The sequence below is a fragment of the Dipodomys merriami genome, unplaced genomic scaffold, assembly GCF_024711535.1.
Source record: "Dipodomys merriami isolate MVZ:Mamm:240054 unplaced genomic scaffold, mDipMer1.0.p SCAF_91, whole genome shotgun sequence".
Taxonomy (NCBI): domain Eukaryota; kingdom Metazoa; phylum Chordata; class Mammalia; order Rodentia; family Heteromyidae; genus Dipodomys; species Dipodomys merriami.
Genome location: NW_027206524.1, coordinates 1,683,738 through 1,710,176, shown reverse-complemented (window position 1 = coordinate 1,710,176; position 26,439 = coordinate 1,683,738). Strand labels below are relative to the sequence as shown.

At 36.5% G+C, this 26,439-nt stretch overlaps 1 protein-coding gene across 3 annotated transcripts in view; it reads right to left on the bottom strand.

Moving 5' to 3' along the window:
- Positions 1–4,907: 4,907 nt before the first annotated feature.
- LOC138821327 (cytoplasmic dynein 2 heavy chain 1) overlaps positions 4,908–26,439 on the bottom strand; it is a 168,949-nt gene continuing 147,417 nt past the window's right edge. For all 3 annotated transcript variants that reach the window (XM_070013461.1, XM_070013463.1, XM_070013462.1), the window contains 5 exons: positions 19,629–19,718; positions 12,355–12,464; positions 11,163–11,244; positions 9,817–9,933; positions 4,908–5,384 (listed from right to left, as the gene is read on the bottom strand). In XM_070013461.1, the coding sequence (XP_069869562.1) occupies positions 5,226–5,384; positions 9,817–9,933; positions 11,163–11,244; positions 12,355–12,464; positions 19,629–19,718 (558 nt within the window). In that variant the 3' untranslated portion in view covers positions 4,908–5,225. The remainder of the gene's footprint in view (positions 5,385–9,816; positions 9,934–11,162; positions 11,245–12,354; positions 12,465–19,628; positions 19,719–26,439) is intronic.

Sequence of the window (26,439 nt, the reverse complement as noted above, 5' to 3'; positions counted from 1 at the left end):
TTTCTTTTGTCCTTCCCTTCCCCCTCCCTCTTCTCTTTCTCTCTTTCCTTTCTTTCTGTCAGTTGTGGGGCTTGAACTCAGGGCCTGGGCACTGTCCATGAGCTCTTTCATTCAAGGTTAGCACTCCACCACTTTGAGCCCCAGTGGTTTTCTGATGGTTAACTGGAGGTAAGTCTCGTGGATTTTCCTGCCTGGGCTGTCTTTAAACCATGATCCTCAGATCTCAGCCTTCTGAATAGCTGGGGTTACAGGTGTGAGCCACTGGCACCAGCTTGTTTATATTCATGATGATGGCAATCCTACCTGGAATTGCCATTTCTGTTTATGGCTAGAGATGTTGAGTTTTTATGTGTCTACTGGCCATTTTTACTACTTCTTCTGAGAAGATTCTTGTTTGCCCATTCATTAATTGGGTTGTTGATTCCCTAAGGATTTAGTTTCTTGAACTTTGTCTATTCTGGATGTTGTGTCATTATCTGATATATAGCTGGCCAAGCTTTCCCATTCTGTAGGCTGCCTTTTTATCTTGTTAACTGTGTTGTTCTTTACCATGCAGAAACTTCTTAGTTTGAGGCAATCCCACTTGTCAATTCTCTTTGGTTTGCGGAACCCTGGGAACTTTACTCAGAAAGTTGCTGCCTATGCTGAGAAGTTCTAATGTCTTCTCCTTTCTATGGTAGTTTCATAGTTTCAGGTCTTATATTGAGTGAGGTCTTTGATGCATTTTAAGTTGATTTGTAGTACAGGGTGACAGGGATCCGATCTGTTTTCTGCAGGTAGATGTTTAATTTTCCCAATATCATTTGTTGAAGCGGCTTTTTAAAAAATTCCCATATTATGTTTTTGGTTCCCTTATCAAATATTAGATGGCTATGGGTCTCTGGGTTTATTTCTGGGTTCCGTATTCTGTTCCATTGGCCCTCAGGTTGTTGTGCCAAGATCAAGCTGTTTTCATTATTATAACTCTGTAGTAGCTTGAAGTCTAGCATTGCTATCCCTCCAGCACTACTTCACCCTCCCCATCCCCTGCACCCCCCCCCCATGATTGCTTTTGCAATTTGAGGCCTTTTGTGGTTCCATATGAATATTTGGATTTTCTCTATCTCAGTGAAAACTTACATTGGTATTTTGATGGGTGTTGCATTGAATCTGTAGATTGCCTTAGGGAGTATTGCCATTTCCACAATATGCTGCCGATTTCCATTTTCATAGCAGAGGTCCCTTGGTTAGGCTGATTCCTAGGTAAATATATATGTATGAGCAACACTCCCAGGTTCTCATGCTGCTGGAAAGACAGTTGTGTCTGTGTGATCACTGCCTCCCTAACAAAGGGAACCTGCATCAGTCAGAGGCCACACCTATTACTTCTGGTCAGGATGTATTTTGATAGTCCTAGTATCTTTACTGTTTAACATCAGATTGGAAATACAATGCTTGATAAATATGTATCCCCCAAATAAAGCTGACCAACACTTGCTGAATGTCCAACACTTGCTGAATGCCAAGTATGTCAGTAGCAGTGTATTGCCTCTAGAATCCAACTTCACTCTTAGATGTCTGTTTTGCAACAATGCATAGCATATCTTTAAGCATTTCCATTAGAATGCTCAGTTAAGCCAGACAGGGAACATGTCAAGTCCAAGATGAAGGGGTTCCTCTTGCTGGTGTGATAAAAGACAGAGTATCTGTGACTGCCTTTTCCAACAAATCTGTTCTGAATCCCAAGTTTGGTGAGGTTTTCCCCCCCACCTTGAGTTCCCTTTAGCCATAGGGAATCTGTATTCTATTATATCATACAGCCTCTCTCTCATTGGTGGTTATTAACTCCATATTTTCTGTTTAAACCACAGTGTGGTCTATAGTTTTTATCTTTTGATTGGACACAAATGGTTATATAATGAAAATTGGTTATAATTTCTGGATCTAATTAATATTTCCCAGAATTTTCAAAACTGGAATGTAAAACAGAATAAGCTTCTAGCCATTACAGAATATCTTTCCTAGAAAGAGGCGTATGTATGGAAAATACTAAGTTTTTACCAATTTGTTCTTTCATTATTATACTCTGGTTCCTGTACTATCATCTCTCTAGGAATACTTTTACATGCTTTCTTAGTTTATAGTCCTTAAAAAGACTGTTTTCCTTTCATTTCATCCTTTCGCCTGCGAATACCTAATTTCTTGTAAGTGATTTAATTCATTATTTAAATTTTATTTTATTTGTGCACATACTGTACAGAGGAGTTACAATTACATGGGCAGGATAATGCATACATTTCTTACCAAACATTGCAGCCTCCTCCTTTGTTTACCCTTCACATCCCTTCCCAGCCTCCCCCCTCCCCCCCAATCCCAATCCTTCTCCTTCCCCCCCTTCCCCTCCCCCCTGCACTGACGTTGTAAAGCTCGTTTTGGACATGACAACTTGTACTTCTCATTGTTGCAACAGGTCCACCTGTATCCTTAAACAACTGGTTTTTCCCCATCTCCTCCACAAGTTATACTGACATCAAATATAGTGAAAGCAGGGGTTATACTGTGGGGAAGAGACATACAAAGCAACAAAGAGATAATCTTATAAATGCGTTAGAAACACATGCATGAAAGAAAAAAACATTAAAATACACATCTAAGGGTTCATTTTCCTGACATCACATTATCTGACCCTTTCCGCTTGACTCATACATATACTAGATATTACAAATAAGGGAAACCATGGGACCTATGTTTCTTTGGGCCTGGCTTACTTCACTTAATACAATTTTTTCCAAGTTTTTCCATTTCCTAACAAATGGTGCAATGTCATTCTTTCTGATGGAGGCATAGAATTCCATTGGGTATATATACCACATTTTCTTGATCCATTCATCTACTGAGGGGCATCTGGGTTGGTTCCATATCTTAGCTATGGTAAATAATGCTGCAATAAACATAGTTGTGCTGGTAGCTTTAGTGTGGTCTTGTTTGTAAACATTTGGGTAAATGCCCAAAAGTGGGATTGCTGGGTCATGGGGGAGCTCTATGTGAAGTCTTTTGAGGAACCTCCATACTGCTTTCCAAAGTGGTTGAACAAGTTTACATTCCCACCAACAATGAAGTAAGGTTCCTTTCTGTCCACATCCCCTCCAGCATCTGTTGTTGTTAGAGTTCTTGATTTTTGCCGTTCTAACTGGAGTGAGGTGATATCTCAATGTTGTTTTGACTTGCATTTCTTTTATGGCTAGGGATGTTGAACATTTCTTCATGTGTCTATTGGCCATCCTTCTTTCTTCTTCAGAGAAGTTTCTCTTTAAGTCTTTTGCCCACTTATTTATTGGGCAGTTGTTTCTTTGAGGATTTGTTGTTGGGGGATTTAATTTTTTGAGTTCCAAGTATATTTTAGATATGAGACCCTTGTCCGTTGTATGGCTAGTAAAGATCTTCTCCCAATCCGTGGGCTTTCTATTGATCTTGCTAGCTATGTCATTTGCCCTGCAGAAGCTCTGCAACTTTATGCAATCCCATTTGTCCAACCTTTCTTTGATTTGTTGTGTTTCTGGGTCTCTATTCAGAAAATTTCGGCCTGAGCCAAGGATACCTAGGGTTTCTCCTATTCCATCCTGTAATGTTTTCAGAGTGTCTGCTTTGACTTCAAGGTCTTTGATCCATTTGGAGTTGATTCTGGTGCAGGGTGATATATAAGGATCTAGCTTTAGTTTTCTACATGTAGTTAACCAATTTTGCCAGCACCATTTACTGAAGAGGTTGTCTTTCTTCCATTCTATTGTTTTAGCTCCCTTATCGAAGATTAGATGGCTATAGGTCTGTAGGTTCATTTCTGGGTTTTCAATTCTATTCCATTGGTCCTGAGGTCTGTTCTTATGCCAATACCAAGCTGTTTTGATTACTATGGCTTTATAGTAGAGTTTGAAATTTGGTATTGATATTCCTCCAGCAGTGTTCTTTCCATTGAGGAGCGTTTTTGCTATTCGGGGTCTTTTATTGTTCCATATGAATTTTTGGATTGCCTCTTCTATTTCCTTGAAGAATGAGGTTGGAATTTTGATAGGTATTGTGCTGAATTTGTAGATAGCCTTGGGAAGTATTGCCATTTTCACGATGTTAATCTTTCCAATCCAGGAGCATGGGAGGCTTTGCCATTTTTTTAGTTCTGTTTTGATTTCCTTTTTCAAGATTTTAAAGTTTTCATCATAGAGGTCCTTCACTTCTTAAGTTAATTCCTAGGTATTTTATTTTTTGTGGGGCTATTACAAATGGAGTTGCTTTCATAATTTCAGCCACACTTTTCTCATTGTTGGCATACTGAAAAGCCATTGATTTTGGGGGGTTAATTTTATAACCTGCTACTTTGCCGAAGTTTTGAATCAGCTTGAGTAATTTGGGAGTGCTTGAGTAATTTGGGAGTGGAGTCTATGGGATTCTTTAAATACAAGATCATGTCATCTGCAAAGAGGGAGAGTTTTATTTCTGATTTAATTCATTTTTATCAAGACCTAACAAAAATGTAGACCTTAGTTCTTAAAAGAAATTCTAAGTACAGCTGGAGCCAATTTTTGGCTACTGAAATACCTGTCATCCAGATGAACAGTATGTTTTTTTCTTTGATTCAGAGGGTCTAGCAGAGCTGAAGTAACAAGCTCCAAAAATTGTCAACAGCTGAATATCACCAGTATTTATATTTATCATCTGAATTATCCCTTTTACTATTTTGAAATGTAACTTATATAGGTATTATGAATTATATAAATGAGTTATATATCAGCTATAATTATAGCATTTTATTTAATGCATTTTATTATATGTAATATGTAATAATTAATGTGTAAGTATATTGATCTAATAGAGTTGAAAAAGAGAGTAGATACTTACATCATAAGCCAAGGAAGACAGAAAAAAATAATGTCATATTTTATTAAATATTTAAAATGGTAGCCAAACTATTGATTTCTTAAATATAGTATTTTTAAAGGTTTTACTTACATATCTGAACCAGGATGGAGCGCCTCACAGAAATACTGCCTATCAAAGGAATAATACACTTCCACTATTAATTCCATGAAGTCACTACTTTCAAAGGTGCACAGCACCACTACTACATATTAAAACAAGAACCCAAGGAGATCAACAGTGCAGGTGAACTAGAAGCATATTCTGAACTAACATTTCAAATGTAGACGGTACACATTTTATTTCATCCTGTAAGGCATCCTTTGCTGAGCTCGCTCCTACTGGTTTTTTAGAAACAGGGCAGCTCCACACTGGATCCACTGGTCCTGGTTGGCCCCGCAGGGAACATGGATGTTGGTCACCACACGGTCCCTCTCTGAACTTGTGTAAACAGGCAGAGAGATGCACTCTTCAGGGGAGTAGGGACCATAAGCACCCTGTTTAAAAACAATGTTTAAAATAGATTATTGCAAACAAAGCAGATTCTGTGCCTAAAGAAACAAACGGAAAATCTTCTAACCAGTAAGTTATTATGGAATACTTAAAATCTTCTAACCAGTAAGTTATTATGGAATACTTAGATTAATAAGCCCCTACTATCACACTGCAATAATTACTCATGCCCAACTGAGTTTCCTTTCAGTCTCCAGATATTTGAGTATTTTGAACCAATAATTCACAATATTTATTTCCCAATGTTAAATCTCCATTCACTCAACATATAATTTTAATACTTCTAATTAAAATTGTAATTCAGATAAAACCTACATTTTCCAGTTTGTTAATGTCTCTTAAATCTCCAAAATTTATATAGGTGTATGCTTTTTCCTTAGCAATACTTATGAAGAAACTAACCACAGAGTTTTTTTTGGGGGGGGAGGGGAGTTACATTCCATGCATGGTATTTCCCTCATACTTATTAGCCAAAACTATTATATACATGCTATTACACACTCTCATAAATGGAAGTGCAGGTGTGGCTCAAGTGGCTGAATAGAGCCATGAATTTTAAAAAAAGCCAGTGAGAGCATGAAGTCCTGAACACAAGCCCCAATATAAGCACACAGTAACTAATTTCTATCAAGATGCAACACAATGTCTGGTGTCTTTTGGGATATTAGAAGCTAATAATGATGGTGATTTCATTCAAGAGTATAAAATGGTAATTTGATTCTATCCTTTTTTTCAATTCCATTTATTAGTTTTTATAAGAGAATGTACAGTTTAAAGTTTACACAGAAAAGGTTGTCTAAATGCATCTAGTTTATTTCATTCAAAATAATGAAACTGGTGTTTGTTGATGTACCTCCAAAGTATATCCTTTTCTAAATAGATTTCAATTTGTTAATTTGGCTCAACCTGTGCAATTATCTTATTAATGTTCAAATTGTCAATATTTAGTGGTAGTACTTTAAGTTGGCTCCCGAGTATTGCTATGTCCCTAGTTGTCTTCAATGGCTTCATTGTGCTTCTGGTATGGTAGGATGGTACAAAGTCACATACTTTTGTCCTATAAGTACACGGGTTCAAGAGAAATGGTGGAAGAGATTATAATTTAGGTGGAGGAATGACCATTCTTATTCTAGGATCTTTCAGTGATAAAAGCTCAGAAATACACACACACCCCACATATATACTAAAAACATTTTTAAATGAGTTCATAATGGTACTTCCAGTTCAAATTGAAAATAGAAGTTAATAAATAAGCTGGACTCCCTGCAAAATATTCCAAAACTGGTCAGTTTTAAAACGCAGTGAAAATTTACTCATGGTACATAGTTAAGATGTGCAAAGTCACTGAGGGCAGTTGACTAAAGTTCTGGCATTTGTGGAAATCACCAGTTTTTGGCCCTGGAATGCCACTCTAGAGAGCTAAGTGGATGACCCTCCCAATACCAGTTTCCCAATTATAAAAGTACCAGTGACACCTGGACACCTCACAGGGAGGTGAGGGAATCTGAAGACACCGTTTATCCATCCATGAGGCTCTTTCTATTGTTAAATCATCTAGAAAAAATTTCCAAGCCGGGCAAGAGTGGCTCATGCCTGTAATCGTAGCTACTCAGGAGGCTGAGATCTGAGGATCACTGTTCAAAGCCAACCCAGGCAGGAAAGTCCGTGAGACTTTTATCTCCAATAAACCACCAGAAAACCAGAAGCAGCACTGTGACTCAAGTGGTAGAGCATTCACCTCGAACTGAAGAGCTGAGGGACAGCAAGCACCAGGCCCAGAGTTCAAGCCCCAGGACCGACAAAAAAAAAAAAATCCAATTTTTAGCACCCATGCTACATGTTGCTATGAGAGAAATGTATCTCTCCTACATGGAGAATTTTTAAAAGCCTATTAAGTCCAAGTGGGCACTAATTTTATGAAATTACAATTATTATCTTTTCTAATCGTAATCCTCTTTCTCCCACTGCATTTCTTTCAGAAATTATTTGTTCCTAACATTCTTAAATCTTAACCTGATGTGCATAAAAAATTTGTCATGTAGCATCATTCCCTGAATAGGTGAAAACATCAGCCATCCTAAATCTTTCCAGTTCTCTCTCTGCATTGATGATTTTGCCAATTAGTAGCATTTTTGTGTGCTAATAGTGTACATAAAACTTTAAGCAGCTAAGCATTTTACATAATATTCTTTAGACTTAAATTCAATTTAGGAAACACAAATATCTAGTATTTTGGGAAATTTCAAAACTTTCAAAAATTAAAATATAAAAAATAATACAAGGATTTGCAGAAAGAATGAATCCTGAGTTGAGCTGAAAAATACAAAAAGTAGGGATTAGAGTTTATATTTTCAACCAATCTCTTTCCTTCTTTTTTACTGTTTAAATGGCAAAGCATTGCCTGTAACTGCTCACGCTGGCCTGAGTTTAATAGCCTTTGAAGAGGCTTCCTTCTGGAGCTGCTTCAGGATTTTTCAGCAAAGAGCATACTTGTCTTTGGACAACTAATTTTAAAGCCAGAAAAGGTCTTGAATTATCTGTCTCTGCCACCTGATATTTGCTTTGCTTTCCCTATTTCCTTTGAGATCAAAAATGAAATGGAAATGTCTTTCAGCAATATATTTCTTTCTAGTCAGGAGATGTCCCTATCTCTTCACACCAGTAAAATCTCCTTTTAAAAGGAAAACTCTGCATATGCACTATCAGCTACTAGGCTTTCTGTTTCTAAACCCTTACAAACCTAGTTGGAATCTTACACAATGTTTTAAAGTGCAGTGACAAATCCTTCTCCCGAGACAGACTTTTATTAGTTTGGGCAGGGGGTTGGGGGGGGGGCGGGAAGAAAAGTGTAAACTTGCTCTTAAGTCACTAAAACCTAATGGTCAAAGTAGAAACAAACCTCAGGTTTTTAGTATTTTCATGATCAGAGCTTTTACATACATAGACTGCTCAATGCAAAAAAGATAAATGAAGACCTCAAGTAATTCACATTAACACTACATATAAAGTGTTTATAATTAAAATGTATTAAAATCTAAGTATTATGGTTATACTGAGCTGGGGGAACAGTTTTATGGCTTTTGCTACTTTACTCTCAGGGCTTGTATTCTATCACTTGAGCCACAGCTCCATGTCCAGCTTTTTTCTAGGTAAGCTGGAGATAAGAATCTCTCAGTGGTTGGGCGCTGGTGGCTCACGCCTGTAATCCTAGCTACTCAGGAGGCTGAGATCTGAGGATCGCAGTTCAAAGCCAGCCCGGGCAGGAAAGTCTGTGAGACTCTTATCTCCAATAAACCACAAGAAAACTGGAAGTGGCTCAAGCGGTAGAGCACTTGCCTTGAGTTGAAGAGCACAAGGACAGCGCCCTAGCCCAGAGTTCAAGCCTCATGACTGATAAAAAAAAAAAAAAATCTCTTGGATTTATCTGTCAAGACTGGCTCTGAACCTGAGCAGCTAGTACAGGTGTGAGTACTGGTGTTTGGCTTAGAATTGGATGTTGATATCCTATTGTAAGTACTGCTTGTGGATCTCTGAACAATGACTGTTAAAGCTTTGGGTTTTCTTAAATGAATATTCATATGCTTTTTCTTTTCAAAAAGACTAAACTAGAAATTTCAATGTGTAATTTCTCAATGATAAAATTCATTTTTCTTGTAGTAAGCAATACATATATTTGCTGCTTTTTAGGAAAGGGATTCCTTGTCATGTATTAATACTTACATTTTTTAAAGGTCTTCATGGAGGAAAGGTCATGTGTTTCAACTGCAGCTATATGTTTATTTTTTTGCCAATCGTGGGGTCTGAACTCTGGGCCTGGGTGCTGTCCTTCAGCTCTTCAGCTCAAGGCTAGCACTGTACCACTTGAGCCACAGCACCACTTCCAGCTTTTTCTGCTTATGTGGTACTGAGGAATCAAATCCAGGGCCTCATGCATTCAAGACAAGCACTCTACCACTGAGCCACATTCCCAGCACCTATATGCTTTTTTAAAAAGGAATTTGCCTTATACTTCCAATAATTGAAGCTTTCATTCTTTATCTGCCTATTTCAGCATTATACTGCTATTATTTGGTGTGAAACTAAAATAGTATTTATACCTTGGTTCTGTCACTCTGTACCTAGTTGTGGGGAAACCTCTAACCCCTGAACATGGTTAAGCACTGGAAAAATATCTGCCTTACACAGCTGCATCAGGAAACTAACATAAAAGTACATGAGGTGCCTAGCACAATGTTGAAAAGAACAGGAATACAAACAGGGTTCTCACTATATATTCTTTATGTGATTTCCAAAGCAAAATGGGTTAAAATGTCCTACACATCTAAAAAGATTCTGACTATAAAATCATTTGGTTAAGATTAGAAAGCAGAAATACACAGGCCAGAATAACTTGTTGAAAGATTATGGGTAAATTACCTGTGGAATCCAGCCCATAAAACAAGGAAGAACTGCTGACACGCTGGGAGAGTCATGTTGATTTTCAGAAAGCTGATTCCCATCAAAACTGCAGCCTTCCAATAATAAGCCACTGATCTGCCACAGAAAATATTGTTAATATATTCAGTGACTCGACTTCAAAATGGACATATTTGAACATCAAAGGCCACATGTTCCATTGTGGCACCTTATTGGAGAATATAAAGAAAAGGTACAGACTAGTAACTCAGACTGAATTCTCATTTTAGCTAATATGTAAATGCCATTAACCATATACCCTCAGATGTCTTGGCAACAGAAATTAAATCTGGTGTAAAGTAAAACAGAGCTCCTTCTTTGATTTTCTCCAATGTCAATCTACTTTGTCACCTTTATTCTCAAGAAATATAGTTTAGAGGATACATACAACAGTTCTCTGGGAAAATGGCAGGCTTAATTTTTAGTCACAATCATGCTGGAACAAGCCTTTCTAGAAATGCAGAACCCCTTCATTCAGAATATTTACACTTGAAGTAAAAGAATGAGGAAGAGACAAGTAAAGGGCCCTAATTTCTTCACTGTAATTCAACCAGGTGAAGGCGCTTCTTCCCTGGGATGGGAGGAATAAAGAGATGACCCTTCAGCAGATTCAAAAAACACTAGTGGGAAATAAGAATCCCTCTTTCACAAGCTATTTAAAATAGTTGGAAGAATTTAGATTAAATGAACAATAGCTAAAACTGTTTAGGTGAAGCAAAATTACTTGGCTCCTTCCAACCAAAAGCCTTTTTTCTTTAAACCGTCTGCATTTTTTCCATTCCAGATAGACAACTGAGTCCATCCTATTATTTCATTTGTAGATGAGAGGAAAATGTATTGGAGCATACTTTACAATTTTAGCGATGCTGTACTTTGACTAATTATCCACCACTAGTCAACAATAACCCATGCTATTTGTACATGTGTACTTCATACTTCCTGCCTTAAATTTGGCACTAGTATCTTACTGTAGAAGACACATTGTTTACTCAGGAGGTGGCATGGTATCTGTGTATATTTACCATTGAAGTTGAATGTAATAGGTGTCTCAATGTGTACCTTCTGTCATGTCATTTACCCTAATTATTTTTGCTTTGCTTGTATATGGCACAGCTTTCAGTATAACAGGACATCTTTATTTTTTCATCGGTGGGATTAATATCAGATTTTATATTATAAATTCTTATTTGTATTGTAATTCTTATAGGTCAATCTGTGTTGATCTCACAACAATAAAGACAGAAGTTTCAGAATCTATCTTCATTAGCTATACATTTTTAACCCAGATAACCATCTAAAGTTAGTACCTTAATTTGCAGCTTTGCTTCTTGAAGTCTACCTTTCCATGAGGCTACAAATTTAAGGCTATCCACAGAATGGCCCATTGCCCTGTAAAGTTGAGGAATCAAATGTTACAAAGAAGTCATTCTCTGCTATCAAGCTCAATGGTATAGAAGGGATGAATGACCTTAACATGGCTCAGGGGACCTAGTTAATTCCACAAAACAACCCTCAGACACTAAAATGAGATAAGGAACTGCAGCTAGATATTCTTCTTTATTTTAAATCAAAGTGTGCAAATAATACCTAACTGCATATACAGGTTACAAGCTCTCTTAGCAGAGTGGCTTTTTACTTTCTCCATTTTGACACTAAGCCTCAAATGTAGGCACACTATAAATGTCCAATAAATGCTTATCAAATTAATCAAAATACTAATATTCCTTATATCCTGAGAAAGTATAAAATGAAATGTCCAAGTGACTATACAACTAAATTTTGTTCAGCTTATTTGTGGTAGCATCTCTTTCACTATGTGCTCACTGGTTTAAAAAAAAATGTTCTCTGAATACAAGCTAGTAATCCTACCCTGGTATAAAGAGGAATTTGATCTTGACCATGAGATCCCGTTCTTCACACTGTACAATAAACATTAGTACAAATATAAAAAAAGTTTTCATATATTCCAAAATCGTACCTAGCCACCTGTGGATACCGAGCAAGCCAGTGTGATTGGGGAACTTGAATTTGAACCTTTTCAAAGCCTTGCAGAAAAGATTCTACCATGTGAGAGCATCACCCCTCATTTTTCAAATACGGTCTCACTTTTACCTGGGGCAAGTCTCAGTCTATGATCCTCCTACTAATACCTCTTGAGTAGCTTGAATTACAGTGTGAACAACACCACCCTGCTTTTTTGTTAAGATAAGGCTCTAATTTTTCTGCTATGCTAATCTTTAAAAGTGACCAGAAGGATCACAGTTCAATTTAATTTCTAGAAGTTTAAATAGCTCCATGTGACCTCTGGTTACCATATTTCACAGTACAAATCTAGATAAATGACAATTTCAAAAGTCAAATTTCATTATTTCCAATCCTAATAAAATATTTTAATTAAAAGCAGTGTTTTTTAAACTAAAATCTTCAGAGAATAACAACTGTCTGGATTCGAACAATAAATGTATTTCTAGAAACTCAAAGCAGCTCATTATTAATTACCTGGCAGTTTCCTGGCGAAGTGCATTAAGAAAAGTATCCGGATGGAAAAGCTCTGACAGATCAAGTGTATCAGAAAGAAGAGCTTGTTTTTCAGCTTTATCTACCCAGTTCTAGAGGAAGAGAGAGAAAATGAAAAGTATAAATATACATGCACACGTACCCTCTACAGCACTGAAGATCTGTGATGCACAAGTCATTTGTGCTCAGAGTTTTGCACTTAAGTGTCCAAATGTGTCTGGGAAGCCTGACCCAGCAACTTGCACTACATCCATCCATCCGTCCAAGTAAGCTTCCCTCTATATACTTCTACTAAAATTGTGCTCAACCTAAGAGCCTGGGAAGTTAGCTTTCTGCATAGCCTTTCACTAGGACCTCCCAGTGTTGCTCCAGGCCTGCCTCAGTCCACAGGCTCATCAGCTTGCAAACAGTATCAGACGTGAGAGTGACTTGCGCCTTACAGAACCAAGGGTCAAAGGAGAGGGTAATACCCAAGAGGACAACATTCTCCTTCACAGGTGGCTAAGGCTTTTCCACTTACCTGAACTTACCTGTTGCACATCAACATAGTTAATTTGGAAACTCAACATAAAGTTTGTTAAGTATTTAAAAAATTCCCACTTAGAACAAAAAAAAACCAGCAAAACCTTATCCAAGATTGTTTCATCTACTAACTGATGTTAGGCTCACCACTGCTCTGCAGATTAGCAGCCCCTGGTTACAAATAAGAAATGGAGCAAAGCAAGGATGAAGGTCTTGTCCAAGGTCACAAGCTCAGTCAGCCATGATTTGCTTTTCTATTTCCTACAGGTGTCAATGGGCATGTACACTGATGATTCTAGCAGGTGCAGAGATGGGATTGGAATAATGTTAACTACTAAAAACTTAACAAAACTGCCATGTACTCAGTAAGTCATTTTACCTAATTTATAAACGTCCTAGAAGAAATCTTATTGCTGCTCTGAAAAAGGTGTGTTTTATGTACTCTTAACAGCCTATTATCCACCTCAGCCATGATGAGAATGAGAAATTAAAATCTCCAATGCTACCCTACTTGCATTAATGTTGTAATACATTGACTAGTATTCAAATCCTATAGTACAAAGACTTTAAAAAGATACCTCCTAATCCAAGTATAATTCTTTCAGATATTATCCTTTACAATAATAAAAATATTCTCAACTAAGTAAATTATACAAGGTAAAACTTTACTCCCTACTTTGAGTTAAACAGTCAACAAGTTGCTCATATCACCCTTTTTACCATAAAATATTTGTTATTCAAAAACCATTTAATATAACTTTTCAACTATATTATTTCATTAATGCCTGAAAGTTAAGTTTGAATTCAAAGAATTCTAGATAAAACTAAGCTAGACGCTGATTGCTTATGCCCGTAATCCTAGCTCTTCAGGAGGCTTAGAGCTGAGGATTTCAGTTCAAAGCCATTCCAGTTAGAAAAGTCCCTGCAAGACTCTATAAAAAACTGGAAGTGGAGCTATGGCTCAAAGTAGTAGAGAACTAACCTTGAGCAAAAGAGCTTAGGGTCAGTGCCTAGGACCTGAGTTAAGCACACAACTGACAAAAAATAAAAAAGCTTATTAACAAATAAATGTGTATTTGTTTCACCTAACTAAAGTCCTGTGGTAAGAATGTTATTGGACCAGATGGGGAAAAATAACTCCTAGTCTATTAAGCTTAAAAGTACAGAGTAGCACAAAGATACCGTTTGATAAGTTAAAGCTATATACTTCACACTGAAGAAAGAGTGCAGCAATGTTGTAGCTAGCATACTTAGCTGGCAATATTTTTCACCAAATGTCTCTAGTCATGGCCAAGGATTTGGTTTGAGATAGAATATAAGACTTAGTCTGATCTATGATTATGAGACTTTACAGTATACCTAAAATTCTTAAACAGCTGAAAGAATGGAGCAACTAGATGGCTGGACGGCTTCTTTTTAACTACTTCTGCACCTACCTGAGGCCATTCTCTTTTCATTCACTATGTTCCTTGGAAAAGGTGTTTACAGTCAATAATAACAGTCAATCATTCTTTTCAATGACATCTTTTATTCCCACATTTTTTCTTCTAATTTACTGTAAATTTAAAGCCAAGGGATCTGAGAATAAATTCATCCAGAACTAAAAAGTCTAATCTATTCAGAAAAAATAAGAAATAAGTGCCTCAGTCACTGCTTTTACTAGAAACAAAACATTGGAAGTTTCTCAGATCACTAAATGAATAGATGTAATAAATTACAGCTCATCAGCAAGGTATTTTACCAAAATTGTCCTAGAATTAAAGCCTCCAAATTAATCATTAAAAATAAGACATTTAAAATTGTTGGTATATTACTAGACATATCATTCTTGAATATAAATTGCTCCTGAGCCCAAACTTTGGTTTATCATCATTCAAATAAATCTTGTGCATTAGATTTGCTAGTTATATTATTATTCCTAGAAGAAAACAAAAGTATTCTCTGTCAAGTTTACTCACTAGCTTTTGAAGAGATAGAAAATTTGCTATTCAAATCATTTAAATAGGGATACAGGTGGACCCATAGCAACAAGTCATTATGTGGAAAAACGAACTTTACAACTTGGGTGGGGGGGGGCGGGGGGAGGATGGGAAGGGATGGGAAGAGGAAACAAAGGAGGAGGCTACAATGCTTGATAAGAAATGTACTCATTATTTTGCCCATGTAATTGTAACCCCTCTTTACAGTATTTTCACAATAAAAAAAAGAAAATTTGCTATTCAACCTAAGTTTAGTTGAACTAACTTCCTGGTACTCTGGTCATTTTTAACTATATATCCTTAAAAATAATTTTCTTGTCCCATATAGAGCAAGAAATTTCCTTAGGGAAAGATTGCTTTCCCCACTAACTTACAGAATTGCTTTAATAATGTGTGCTGAATACATTAATGCAAATATTCTATCCATTAATGTTCGCTAGCCAATTATATTGCCTTTAAATCTTGATTGCAGCTCTAAAATTTTACTGTTTTGATTTTTATCCAGTTAATTTCCAACCTTTTTTGGGGGGGTGGGGAGATCAGTCATAGCGCTTGAACTCTGGGCCTGGGTGCTGTCCCTCAGCTCTTCAGCTCAAGGCAAGTGCTCTACCACTTGAGCCACAGCGCCATTTAACTCATAGGTTACTTAAAATTCTTTGGCCAGTATCAGCACACCATATCTTTTCCTATCATTTGACTTTTAACTTCTTTGTGTCTTAGTATTAAATGTCCTAAAGCCATCATTGCTGGCACTGTTTCCACTTCAGTAGGTAACTTTACAATACATATTCAATTGTTAAAAATATTCCAACCTGATTTAGGGGGGGACTGACATATGTTGTTGGTCTCTCAGCTTGAAAGTCTCTCCTCCCAGTGTTTATCTACATGACCACTCTACCCCCTTCAGGCCACCATGCTAAGAACATGAAACCATCACAATGTCACTTTCACTGTTGAATTAACCCGCTAGTCAACCTGCTTTCCTTCTTTCCATCTCTCATCTACTCATATACCAACTTGTATACCAACCTCATCTGCTGACTTCTCATGCACTCAAGTCTTGGGAGTCCTTTTCACCAAACAAGCTTACAATGAACCATATCAAAGTCTCTGGCAACCTCTTCCAACCTCATGTCCAGAGATCTCTCTTTATGTACATGATATATTCAAGCAGAGCATGTTCCTGCCTGAGAGATTTTGCACTTGCTGGTCTCTTTGTGGTCCCTCAGATAAGTTTACTCATGTCTGCTTAGCAATACTGAAGTATTACTTTTCTGAGCCCATTCATCTCTAAACCCCTTAAACCAACATCAGCACCCTGATGTTCATTAGAAATGCAATTCACTTCTCAACACTTAAGTCATATCTGTTACTTGTCTTTCCTTCATGTCGGTGCAACAAACAGGTGCCTACTTCAACACTGTTCTATCCCAGAAACAAACAGTACCAACATTTGTTTAGTACAAACATAGTGAATAAATGTAATACTGTCAAATAATGCCAACAAAGTGGGGAGGGAAGGGATGGTAGGGAAAAAACAAAGGAGGGGATAACAATGCTCGATAGGAAATGTACTCATTACCTTACGTAACTGTAACCCTCTGTACAGTATCTTTACTATATATAAAAATTAGAGTTATCATCATATATAGTTATTTTATATGCCACTTGAAAGGAAAAAATATTTATGTGATCTCTGGGTTAAAATTCTTAGTCTAACCTCTGTGGGTTATTGCCTGAATAAAAAATTTCATGAGGAGGCAGCTGAGTGATAGGAGGCAGCTGAGTGATATTTCCTGGCATCTTTCCTCATGTGCATACCTTACTGAACAGCTTTTGTCACACCAAACCTCTAGAAAAGCTAAGGAAATCAGAGATGATGGCACAGTAGATTTGTAATTAGTTATCAAGGTAAATCTGATGGAAGACATATTAGAGAATCGAATAAGCATGTAAAGTCATATGTAATTATCACTGACAAATCTTTTGAAAGCTGTTTGATCCAGGTGTCAAATACCATTTGTTCACAAACAATATTGTGTTTAATAGAGCAAACCTATTGACCACAGCAGAAGTTTTACCACTTCTATTATTGTTTTGTAGCAAAATTACATGAACTTAAAGACATTTTTCAGCTGTCTTGATTGGAATATATATATATATATTCCAATCTCTAAATGGTAGAAAATGGCTACCTTAACCCAAGGAGAGCATTTAAATATGATTTCCCAAATAAGAGTAACAACATGATAGACACTAGTAACAATCACTGGCTGATTCTTTAAGAAACTACCTAAGAGTGTAAATAGTCACTGCATGTTTTCTGTGTAAAAGTCCTCTTATTATGCCAATCAGAAGGTTCTTAAATTTGTATGCCTGTGATGAATACTGCAATGCAGACAGAATTCAAGAAGGCCAATTATGTCACATTTCTAGAACTAAGATTTATCTTTCGCAAACAGGGTAAATTGTGTGTTTCGTAGAAATGCTTGTATAAAACTGCAAATCACCATAGACTACTATTCAGTATTCCATGTGCAAGGTAAGTTAACCACAGGAAGAATTTATCATCTGATAGTGTTGAAGAATTACTGTCCCTATAAAAAAATGTTAACTCTTCAATTTTGTAATACTGCTGTTATTAAGCTATTCACTGGGTAAATTTCAGATATACATATGCTAACTTCATTCAATAATGGTGACAATGTAACTTAGATCTTGGTTTGTATGTTAATTTTAGGTTTCAGGATTTGAACCAAAATATAAATACCACAACTGGATCAAATATATCTACATTTATATCCTTCAACACTATGATTCCTGTTGTCAAGAATGTCATGTTTCCCAATTCTACATTTTTTAACATTAAGAACAAAGGTTTATATAGAACAGAAGCAATATGTATATGAATTTACAAGGTGGTCCTTATAGCCAAATACTATCTGTAAAATGCAATGCTATACAATTTAGAGCTACATGCATACTTCTATCTTTTTACAAGTCTTCTGATAAGATTTTAGTGAACTCAATATGTGTAAAAAGTACAGTGTTACTGATTATAAGAATTGCTGTTAGAAAAATGATGAATTTTCTTTTCTAAGAATGCAAAGTACTACTAAATCTTCCAAAAGACGAGTCAAAAATAAAGAATGGTATAATTCTAGTAACTTTTAACAGCTGAAGTCTTAATCACAAGTTTTGAATGTTTAACTTTATACACTATGTGAACAAGCTATATTTACTGGGAAGATTTAGATGAGAGGCAAAATCCCAGAAATATATCATTAAGTCTATAGAATGCTTCTTAGCCTTGTAGCCTAAGTCATGATTACTGGGAAATACAAAGAGGAATGAAAGCCTGTCAATCTACTTAAGCATTAGCCCCCTTTGATCTAATATTTCATTTATTCAACAGGTATTTATTGTATGAGCAACATCATTGGATTTCTGCCCTTGGAAAGCTTTCACTTTAGCTGAAGAACACACAGAAAAGTTGAAAAAAAATACGAAAATATACAGAATATTGAAATTATCACCATAGAGAGACAAAGAAGGGAGAGAGTAATTACAACTTAAAATACAATGATCAGAAGACCTCACAAAGAAGGTGACATCAGAGTGAACACTTGGAGGAGAAGGTTTCTTTTAGACATTTGGGAGATGGCATTTCTGGGTAAAGAAACAGAAACATAATGGGCCTGATCAAAGAAACTCAGAGGCATTTAAGGATCTGGTGTCCTGGATGAGATGACTAGTTTAACAGGGACATTTTTAACCTACAGCTTGTTCTTCAAAGCATTTGAAACTAGTAAGAAACAACCAGGGCATGGGGCTGGGGATGTGGCTTAGTTGTAAAGTGCTTGCCTAACATGTATGAAGCCCTGGGTTTGATTTCTTAGAACCACATAAGCAGAAAATGCCAGAAATGGTGCTGTGGCTCACGTGATAGAGGGCTAGCTTTGAGCAAAAGAAGCCCAAGGACAGTGCTCTGGCTAGACCTTGAATTCAAGCCCCAGGACTGGCCAAAAACAAACAAGAAACAACCAGGGCATTGGAATATCTACCCTCCCCTTTAAGAGTCTGAAGAGTTGAAAGCAGATGGATTCAAGTCCACAGGACTAGGGAGGAGTCTTGAACAGCAGATGACTAATTTCTTTTACATTAGAACCAAGACAATGAGAGAGGGCTCCTAGCTCATGGCCTCTGTTATGTGTAGTTGTTAACAAATGGTAATGAACACCTTAGAGGTTTAAACATGAAGCTGTAAATAGTGAGGGCCAAATTCAGTATGTAGGTAGGTATAAGAATATAGATGAAGTCTTACTGGATAGAGAAGGACACAGATTGAGTTTATGTGGTTAAGACAGCTTAGTTGTGAAACAGGGGCAAAAGAGACAAAGAAGGGAGGAAAGCAGTGGAAAATTTACAAAGCAAAAAAGGAGCCTTTCAAACACTGATCCTACAGGGAGAATATTCCTTAAAGCAAACTAGTCATAGTGATGAACTGGTTCAGTTACTATCTGTAACTAAATTTTCTCTAAATTCTCAAAAATGATGGAAAGGCACAATAATCAGAAGGAATATATAATCTTTAAAGAATCCTATGCAAAAATAAAATCAAATGGCAAAACACAAAATGAGAATACATGATGTTTTCCTGTGCAAAATCACATTCTCATTGGTAAGAAGGTCATCTCAATATGCATTCTCTGACTAGGAGCCACACAATACAATCACTGAATAATTCATTCTTACCTGTATTGCAAGGGCACGGGACACAAGGCCTCTGAGGTATTGCAAAGGATCGTCAGGGCCTTCCCACTTGCTCTGCCACGTGAGAGGACACTACAATTTAAAAGGGCCAAACTGTTTATATACACAATATTACACAGAAGAGGCTTCAACATTAGTGGCAAGAGAAAAACTGACAATTTACATTATTCAAACCGTAAATTCATTTCATTGATATGTCTGTTTCCTTTAATTTCACTGAAATTGACAGACACAAAATGAATTAATATTTCCCTAAAAGGGGGACCTTCACAGAAATGAACTCAAATTAGTAAACAGAGTAGTCAATTACCATTTCTTGAAACAATATACGGTTCATCAGGAAATCAAATTAAAAATCTTAAATTCATTTTAAAATTGGTAAAAAAAAAAAAAAAAAAAAAAGAATGTTAGTCCCTTACAGTATTTTATATATAAAGCAGCACAATAGCAAATTTACCCACAAAGTTTCCATTGAGATATATGGTACGAAGAGAAATGAAAGAGAAGTGGGGGACAGGGGGTGATGGGAAGGGGAAACAAAGGAGGACGCAACAATGCTTGATAAGAAATGTGCTCATTACCTTGCCCATGTAATTGTAACCCCTCTGTACGGTATTTTCACAATAAAAAAAAAGGAGTAGGTACTGTAAATATTTAAACCCACTAAAAATATAAAACCACCCTAACAATGGTTGCTTTATCTAGAAAAAAGACCTCAATAATGTTAGCACCTAGAAAACCACTGATGAGTAACTGAAAAATGTTCAACACCTATAACCCATTAGAGAAATCTAAATAAAAACTGCATTGATTTTTCTCATTTAACCATAAACTGGCTAAGATCAAGTAAACACAGTCCAAATTTTTCCAGTGATACATAGAAAAACCAATCCATACACACTGCTGGTATAAATGTATTCTAATCCAGCCACCATGGAACTCAGTATGAAAGTTTCTCAAAAAAGTGGAATTACCATGTTGATCCAACAATACCAAACAATAAAAATCCAATAATTACAGAATTACCTGCTTGCCCATCTTTACATTAGCCAAGTTACAGATCAATAGACTTGCCCATCAATAGATGAATGGATAAAATATGGTGTGTATATATATTGCATATATATACTATATATGCAACGAAGTATAAATATAAGTTATATCATTTTTAGGAAAATAGAGCCAGAAATCACATTAAGTGAAACCACCAGTATGGTATCACAAAGATACTATTGTAATCTAAAATATACCTGGAACTCAAAAAATTAAATCCCCCAACAACAAATCTTCAAAGAAACAACTGCCCAATAAATAAGTAGGCTAAAGACTTAAAAGAGAAACTTCTCTGAAGAGGAAAGAAGGATGGCCAATAGACACATGAAGAAATGTTCAACCTCCCTAGCCATAAAAGAAATGCAAATCAAAACGACATTGAGATACCACCTCACCCCAGTTAGAATGGCTAAAATCAAGAACTCTAATAACAACAGATGCTGGAGGGGATGTGGACAGAAGGGAACCTTACTGCATTGTTTGTGGGAGTGTAAACTTGTTCAACCACTTTGGAAAGCAGTATGGAGGTTCCTCAAAAGACTCCACATAGAGCTCCCCTATGACCCAGCAATCCCACTTTTGGGCATTTACCCAAATGTTTACAAACAAGACCACACTAAAGCTATCAGCACGACTATGTTTATTGCAGCACTATTTACTAGAGCTAAGATATGGAACCAACCCAGATGCCCCTCAGTAGATGAATGGATCAAGAAAATGTGGTATATATACCCAATGGAATTCTATGCCTCCATCAGAAAGAATGACATTGCCTATTTAACTTAGGAAATGGAAAGGCTTGGAAAAAATTATATTAAGTGAAGTAAGCCAGGCCCAAAGAAACATAGGTCCCATGGTTTCCCTTATTTGCAATGGTTTCCCTTTTTTGCAATATCTAGTATATGTCTGAGTCAAGCAGAAAAGGTCAGATAAGGTGATGTTAGGGAAATGAACCATAAGATATGTATTCAAATGTTTTTTTTCTTTCATGTGACTGTTTCTAACACATTTATAAGATTATTTCTTTGTTGCTTTGTATGTCCCTCCCCCACAGTATAACCCCTGCTTTCACTGTATTTGATGTCAGTGTAATTTGTGGAGGGGAAGGGGAAAAACAAATCGTTTAAATAGGGATATAGGTGGACCCACTGCAACAATGAGATGTACAAGTCATCATGTCGAAAAATGAACTTTACAACTTTGGTGCGGGGCGGGGAAGCGGGGAGGACTGGGTGGGGGCGGGGAGGATGGGAAGGGATGGGAAGGGGAAACAAAGGAGGAGGCTACAATGCTTGATAAGAAATGTACTCATTATCTTGCCCATGTAATTGTAACCCCTCTGTACAGTATTTTCACAATAAAAAATAAAAATAAAAAATGTTTAGATGAAAAAAAGATACTATTGTATATTTTCTCTCATATGTAAAGCTTACATGGAAAAAAAAAGACTTGAAAGTAAAACAGGGAATGTTAGGGATACAGAAAAGGAAAAGGACCTGGGAGGGGCATAACAATGGGTCATAGAAGGGTTAATATGATCCAAGTACTTGTACACATGTAAAGATATCTTATTGAAGCCATTACTTTGTAGAGTTAAGGAAAAATGAAGGGTCACGAAGGAAATATTAGGCTTCTGAGAATATAAATTCCAAATAAAAAAGTGGTCTATGTGGCATGAGAGAAAGAAGAAATAAGATCATTTCAAAAATAGTAGGAAGTTGTTTCTTCGAAAAAATGAACAAAATTGACAGACCCTTAGCAAATCTTATCAGAAAAAGAAGAGAACACACCCAAATAAATAAACTTAGAGATGAGAATGGAAACATCACCACAGAAACAAGTAAGACTCTGAACATTATAAGGGAATAATTCTCAAAACTTTATGCTAATAAGTTTGAGAACTTGGCAGAAATGGACCTTTTCCTAGCAAATACTGACATGCTGAACTAAACCAAGACAAGTTAAACCATCTTAACAGGCCCATACCAAGCACTGAAATAGAAACAGCAATAAGAGACCTCCCATCTAAGAAAAGCCCAGGACCAGATGGTTTTACAGCAGAATTCTACAAGCCTTCAAAGCAGAGCTCACACCAATACTCCTCCAACTCTTCAATGAAATTGAAAGAGAAAGTTCACTACTGAACTTATTCTATGAAGACATCATAACCCTCATCCCAAAACCAGGCAGGGACTCATCAAAGAAAGAACTATAGACCCATTTCGTTGATGAACACTGATGCAAAACTTCTCAACAAAATTTTGGCCAATCGACTTCAACAACTCATCCAAAAAATCATACACCACGATCAAACAGGATTCATTTCAGGGATGAAAAGCTGGTTTAATATATGCAAATTAATATAATTCATCAAATCAACAAGAGCAAGGATAAGAACCACATGGTTATCTCAATAGATGCATAAAAAGCATTTGTCAAGATTCAACACCTTTATGATGAAGGTTCTGGAAAAATTAGGAATCCATGGAACATTCCTCAATACAATAAAGTCTGTAGATGACAAACCTACAGCCAGCATTAGACTTAATGGTGAAAAACTAAAGCCATTTCCTCTTAACTCAGGAATGAGACAAGGATGTCCACTTTCTCCACTTCTCTTCATTCTAGTATTAGAATGCCTAGCTGCAGCAATAAGACAGGATGCAAACATAAAGGGGATCCAAATAGGGAAAGAAGAAGTAAAACTCTCCCTCTTTGCAGATGACATGATCTTGTATTTAAAGAATCCCACTGACTCCACTCCCAAATTACTTAAGCTGATTCAAAACTTTGGCAAAGTAGCAGGGTATAAAATTAACCCTCAAAAATCAATGGCTTTTCTGTATGCCAACAATGAGAAAAGTGTGGCTGAAATTAGGAAAGCAACTCCATTCGTAATAGCCCCACAAAAAATAAAATACCTAGGAATTAACCAAAGAATTGAAGGACCTCTATGATGAAAACTTCAAAAACTTGAAAAAGGAAATCAAAACAGAACTTAGAAAGTGGCAAAAAAAAAAAAAAAAAACCTCCCATGCTCCTGGATTGGAAAGATCATCGTGAAAATGGAAATAATTCCCAAGGCTATCTACAAATTCAATGCGATACCTATCAATATGCCAAGCTCATTCATCAAGGAAATAGACGAGGCAATCCAAAAATTCATATGGAACAATAAAAGAACCTGAATAGCAAAAACGCTCCTCAACAGAAAGAACAGTGCTGGAGGAATATCAATACCAAATTTCAAACTCTACTACAAAGCCATAATAATCAAAACAGCTTGGTACTGACACAAGAACAGACCTCAGGACCAATGGAATAGAATTGAAAACCCAGAAATGAACCTACAGATCTATAGCCATCTAATCTTCGATAAGGGAGCTAAAAAAAACAGAATGGAAGAAAGACAGCCTCTTCAGTAAATGGTGCTGGCAAAATTGGTTAACTACTTGTAGAAAACTAAAGCTAGATCCTTATATATCACCCTGCACCAGAATCAACTCCAAATGGATCAAAGACCTCGGAATCAAAGCAGTCACTCTGAAAACATTACAGGATGGAATAAGAGAAACCCTAGGTCTCCTTGGCACAGGCCAAAATTTTCTTAATAGAGGCCCAGAAACACAACAAATCAAAGAAAGGTTGGACAAATGGGATTGCATGAAATTGCAGAGCTTCTGCATGGCAAAGGACATAGCTAGCAAGATCAATAGAAAGCCCATGGATTGGGGAGAAGATCTTCACTAGCCATACAACGGAAAAGGGACTCATATCCAAAATATACCTGGAACTCAAAAAATTAAATCTCCCAACAACAAATCTTCAAACAAACAGCTGCCGAATAAGTAAGTGGGCTAAAGACTTAGAGAAACTTCTCTGAAGAGGAAAGAAGGATGGCCAATAGACACATGAAGAAATGCTCAACCTCCCTAAGCCATAAAAGAAATGCAAATCAAAACAATACTGAGATACCACCTCACCCCAGTTAGAATGGCTAAAATCAAGAACTCTAATAACAACAGATGCTGGAGGGGATGTGGACAGAAGGGAACCTTACTGCATTGTTTGTGGGAGTGTAAACTTGTTCAACCACTTTGGAAAGCAGTATGGAGGTTCCTCAAAAGACTCCACATAGAGCTTCCCTATGACCCAGCTATCCCACTTTTGGGCATTTACCCAAATGTTCACAAGCAAGACCATACTAAATCTACCAGCACGACTATGTTTATTGCAGCTTTATTTACCATAGCTAACATATGGAACCAACCCAGATGCCCCTCAGTAGATGAATGGATCAAGAAAATGTGGTATATATACCCAATGGAATTCTATGCCTCCATCAGAAAGAATGACATTGGCCCATTTGTTAGGAAATGGAAAGACTTGGAAAAAATTATATTAAATGAAGTAAGCCAGGCCCAAAGAAACATAGGTCCCATGGTTTCCCTTATTTGCAATATCTAGTATATGTCTGAGTCAAGCAGAAAAGTTCAGCTAAGTTGATGTTAGGGAAATGAATCCTAAGATATGTATTCAAGTGTTTTTTCTTTCTTTCAGGTGATTGTTTCTAACACATTTGTAAGATTATTTCTTTGTATGTCCCTCCCCCATAGTATAACCCCTGTTATTTGATGTTGGTATAATTTGTGGAGGGGAAGGGAAAAAACAAATTGTTTAAATAGGGATACAGGTGGACCTATTGCAACAATGAGATGTACAAGTCGTTATGTCAAAACCGAACTTTACAACTTTGTCTTAGGGGAGTGGGGGAAAGGGATGGGAAGGGATGTGAAGGGTAAACAAAGGAGGAGGCAACAATGCTTGATAAGAAATGTACTCATTAACTTGCCCATGTAATTGTAACCCCTCTGTACAGTATTTTCACAATAAAAAAAGAAGTAAAAACGGTTGTTCACTCTGCAAAAATAAATGACAATATAATTATTTGATAAAAAATAGTAGGAATCTAAAAGACTTCTTGACTTGCTTTTTCTGAGCATTCAGTAACCCACTTTGCTTGTTTCTACATAAATAACTATTCTGTTCATAATGAAGCTCTTCTGAAGTAACAAAAATAGTATTTATGGGGTACTCTATATGCCAAGCACTTTTCTTATAAAGTAGGTTTTATTATTATCCTCATTTACAAATAAGAAAAATAGTTTAGTGGAGTTTAAGTAACTTTTCCAAGTTACACATAGTAAGTATACTAGGACTCCAGAGACCACATTCTAGCCATTTTGCTATACTGTATTTCTACATAAAATATCATTTTGCTACAGCAAAATGTATCAATGCAGCTTCTTTACTTTGGCTGAGAAAACTGCTCTTAATCCCATATCCCTTAAATTTTCTCAGCTTCATTTCTGCTAGTCATACTATATTACACAAATCACATTCTTATGTTATCACTCCCTTCTCCTTAATTTAAAGCCAATTATTTTGCCCTTAAGTAGCATATAGAAGAGCTTTAAAAGAAACACACTGAAGAATATTTCTCTTTTGATTTCAGTAAATTTAAAGTTACATTAATTTTGACAACAAGATCTGCTTAGATTCAAATGCTGATCTTAGTACTGTGGTTATTTAACAGTCCTTGTTCCTCAAGTTTCTCATGGTAAATCATAATAACAGTAGTAGTAGAGCACTCATTACTGTAGTAATTCAACATATCAGTCAATATAAAGTTCTCAAAGTTTTCCTTCTGTTTTTTTTTTTTTTTTTTTGGTTGGTCGTG